Source organism: Lipotes vexillifer, unplaced genomic scaffold (genome assembly GCF_000442215.2).
Source record: "Lipotes vexillifer unplaced genomic scaffold, Lipotes_vexillifer_v1.1 scaffold124, whole genome shotgun sequence".
Classification (NCBI taxonomy): Eukaryota; Metazoa; Chordata; class Mammalia; order Artiodactyla; family Lipotidae; genus Lipotes; species Lipotes vexillifer.
The window spans coordinates 691241-695339 of NW_006771308.1; the positions used below are offsets into that span (position 1 = coordinate 691241).

Here is a 4099-nt window from a genome sequence, read left to right on the forward strand (position 1 = left end):
AGTGTTAACTGGAGAAGTATATAAATGGAAGACAACGTTATTAAATTCTTGTGAGATGCTAAAACCTGAAGAAGGTGTAGAGTCTGGACCTGCTTTCTGTTAAAAATATAGATTAACAAATGTTAAAGACCAGCTAAAGACCTGTTAAAGACCTTGTTAAAGATTAACAAGTGTTAAAGACCTGCTAACACCAAATACTTTCTAGAAAGACTGGAAGAGAAGTGAAAAGACTATCTGACAATGTGATTCATTGTCATTCAAGACTAGATCTATGACACACTCCTAAGTCACCTAAGTCACCCCTTTCACATGGGCTTGGACGATGCCTCCCCTCATGCTGTAGTTTGGACATTCTACCATTCACAGTTTTTCCACTTTGAGGGATGTGCAACTCAGGGGTGTAGGTTTACTAACTGGCTACAGAATCAAGCAAATAGTGTGTTTATTAGTTCATCATTATCCTGGGTTTCCAACAAGAACTTAGTCCATCTAAGTAGATAGGGGGGCTAGGCTCCACCTATTTGAAATTTTCTTAAACGAAACTAAGAAGCAGCAAGTTTGCCTTTGGTGTCTTCCATCTCTTCTTTTGCACCCCCTAATTCCTCACTCCCCTTCCAAGTACCCAGACAATTCTTTTGCATTTTGCTGCTCAGGCCTCCCTGGGAGTAAGATCTACTCAGACCTAGCTTCCCCTCATCTCACCGCTCCACCCTATTTTCCGTCTAACTGTTGAACTATTTCACACCAACCTGTGAATGACCCACAACTGGCTTAATGCTGTGACCATCCTAGAGGTATTCAAAACTGCTTTTAGAAACATATTTTTTATCATCTAATTTGTCAAGAGAACTGCCCTTTCAGCCTCCCCTCAAACTTTACCATAGAGGCCTGGTTATTTTAAGATCAACTTCTTTTTTTTTCATTTATTTAATTTATTTTTTATTTAAGTATGGTTGATTTACAATATTAGTTTCAGGGGTACAACATAGTGATTCAACGTTTTTATAGATTATACTCCATTTAAAGTTATTACAAAAGAATGGCTATAGTCTCTCTGCTGTACAATATATCCTTGTTGCTTTTTTTTTTTTTTTGGCTGTGTTGGGTCTTTGTTGCTGTGTGCGGGCTTTCTCTAGTTGCGGAGAGCAGGGGCTACTCTTCGTTGCGGTGCGCGGGCTTCTCACTGCAGTGGCTTCTCTTGTTGCGGAGCACGGGCTCTAGGCACTTGGGCTTCAGTAGTTGTGGCTCGTGGGCTCTAGAGCTCAGGCTCAGTAGTGGCGCACAGGCTTAGTTGCTCTGTGGCATGTGGGATCTTCCTGGACCAGGGCTCAAACCCGTGTCCCTGCATTGGCAGGCGGATTATTAACCACTGTGCCACCAGGGAAGTCCCTCATTGCTTATTTATTTTATACCTAGCAGTTTGTATATCTTAATCCCCCCCCCCCCCCCTTCTCTCCAGTGGTAACCACTAGTTTGTTCAATCTGTAAGATCAACCATTTTGATGCTGCTCCACTCTCACTTTTTTTTTTTTTTTTTTGGGGGACGCGGGCCTCTTACTGTTTTGGCTTCTCCCGTTCACGGGCCCAGCCGCTCCACGGCATGTGGGATCTTCCCAGACCTGGGCACGAACCCGTGTCCCCTGCATCGGCAGGCGGACTCTCAACCACTGCGCCACCAGGGAAGCCCCACTCTCACTTTTAATTCAGGGTATTTCTGGCCTCATCCAGATGGCCAGACCCTCATCCTTGTGTCTCCTAAATGCTTTCCTATGCAGGTCATCAGTACTACACGCACTGCATATAACTCAGTCCTGGCTCTGCCCCAAAGGCCTAGAGTCTAAAGCCCTGACATTGGGAGGACAAGGGGTCTGTATATTTTGCCAGACCTATGAGATCTGAAGTTTTATTTTGATGGTGAGAGCTGCATTTAACCTGAGTCAAAAAATCCTCCCCCACACACCACATCAACTCAAAATAATCAGCTTTGGTTTATTATTAACAGTAAAGTCCATTAATAAGTTGCACTAAGATTTTTTGGGGGGAAATTCAATTCTGGCAATGGACTGTTTCTAAAGTAATAGATTAATACCACATCTTACTGAAAAAGAAAAAGGCTCTGACATCCTAAAGTACCATGTGTTTGCCTTTGCCAATGTTTAAACACACACACACACGCACACACACACACACACACACACTCACGCACACACACAAATAAATACCACCAACGCTGGAGGTGATCAGCCTGTACTGCAGAGTAACACAGACTGCTTTGTTTCCTGTAAACAAGGCAACCAGCCCAGTGAGTTATCCCTTCATTTTACAGGACACACCTTTCTTTTTTCTCCTCCCTCCACCCCGCCTTTGGTTAAACAGAGGTCAAAGGTAAAAGCCCCTGCCACCTAATCAGCCTGAAGGTCCAACTCCGAACTTCTGATTCTCACTAACTTGTCTGTACAGATGAGCAGTAGGATGCTTTGACAGGGCAAGCATGAGTCTAAGAGTCAAGAAGCCCGAATTCCTGACTCCTCAAAAACTAAATGAAAGCAAAGGGGGTGCCCTGGGTTTCTTTTCTGATCCTAGATGGGGGGATGTCAAGGACTGACAGGGACATGGGACAACCGAAGTAAAAGAGTGCTGACCCTCCAGGATCCCTTCCGAAGCTTGTGGTAGAACCCATTCCAGGTGAGAAACAATAGCAATAATAATAGCAAATAAACCTCCGTAAAACAGAAGTTTGCCAGCAACCTGCTGTTACCTGAAAACCGGGTTCGCCTCTTGGTGGGTGTCGAGCCAAAAGACCCAACCAAGCCAAAGAATGGGAGAAGGAAGAATTTATTACTTGCAGCAAGTAAGGAGAACACCCGGAATCCTTCCCAAAGCAGAGTCTCCCTGAACAGCAAAAGTGGGGATGTTTTAAGCTAAGGGTACATGCATATTCATGAAAGGGCTGGAGCAGAGGAGAACTCAGCAAAGAATTGGGGCAAAGGTAGACAGAAGCCAAGCTTTCGTTGACTTAGGTCATTACGGTCAACATCATCATTCCACCCTCCGCCTGGGTGCGGGGCCTTAGTTCCTGCAGACCTCAAAGATGGGTATCAGATTGCTATGTATATCCCTTGAGGAGTAACTAGGACTCTGTTTTATCACTGAACTATTATTTCTTGACTGCGTTTCCTTTGTTCCTGCATTCCCTTACTTCCCTTAAGATCATTAATCGCTGAGACCTCTTCAAGGACAAGCACTGTGGCCAGGCTTAGATCACAACATGGCTTAGGCCAAAAATGCCTTCTCTTACGTCAAGAAAGCCATGCAGGTGGTTCTCCCATCTCCAGGGACCTTCTCCCCCTGCCCCCCATCTGCTTACAACGCTTTCACACCAGACATCCTCCTTCTACCCAAGACTCTAGAGTGGGGAGGCAGGATAAATTCCCTCCTCTACTCACCCCCCAGCCCCATTCCCCAGATCCGGAAGGAGGCGTCAGAGTGTCCACGTGAGTCACCAAAAGTCCCACCTTCAACTGCCAAGAGGATTCAGCCCAGGTCCCTGGCCGCCAGCCCCCCACCTCAACCCCCTGGCATATCGGGTGCGCAGAGGTCGCGACAGGTGCTCTCCCACCGCCCTTCGCGCCCTGCCCGGCCCAGAGTCCCGGGGCGGGGCCAGGGTTTCCCTCCGCCTCCCAGGAGGGCGGGCTGCAACTCCGGGCGGCGCCGCACCGAGGGGCGGGCCTCAGACTTTTCGCCGACTCAAAAGCGGCGCGAGGCGCACGGTGACTCCGCCCCTGTCCTGCCGCCGGGCGTCTGGAGCCGCACGTCCTGCTCGCCGTGGCCATGGCCAAGCCCCTGACCGACCAGGAGAAGCGGCGGCAGATCAGCATCCGCGGCATCGTGGGCGTGGAGAACGTGGCCGAGCTGAAGAAGGGCTTCAACCGGCATCTGCACTTCACGCTGGTCAAGGACCGCAATGTGGCCACCCCCCGCGACTACTTCTTCGCGCTGGCGCACACGGTGCGCGACCACCTGGTGGGGCGCTGGATCCGCACGCAACAGCACTACTACGAGACGTGCCCCAAGGTACGCGCCCGGGCGCGGGGGGTGG

At 48.9% G+C, this 4099-nt stretch overlaps 1 protein-coding gene across 3 annotated transcripts in view; it reads left to right on the top strand.

Annotated features, from left to right (window-relative positions):
* Nucleotides 1-3754: 3754 nt before the first annotated feature.
* PYGL (glycogen phosphorylase L) overlaps nucleotides 3755-4099 on the top strand; it is a 52069-nt gene continuing 51724 nt past the window's right edge. The window contains exon 1 of one of the 3 annotated variants that reach the window (XM_007446604.1): nucleotides 3755-4074. In XM_007446604.1, the coding sequence (XP_007446666.1) occupies nucleotides 3832-4074 (243 nt within the window). In that variant the 5' untranslated portion in view covers nucleotides 3755-3831. The remainder of the gene's footprint in view (nucleotides 4075-4099) is intronic. The other 2 variants (XM_007446603.1, XM_007446605.1) reach the window with 2 other exon arrangements.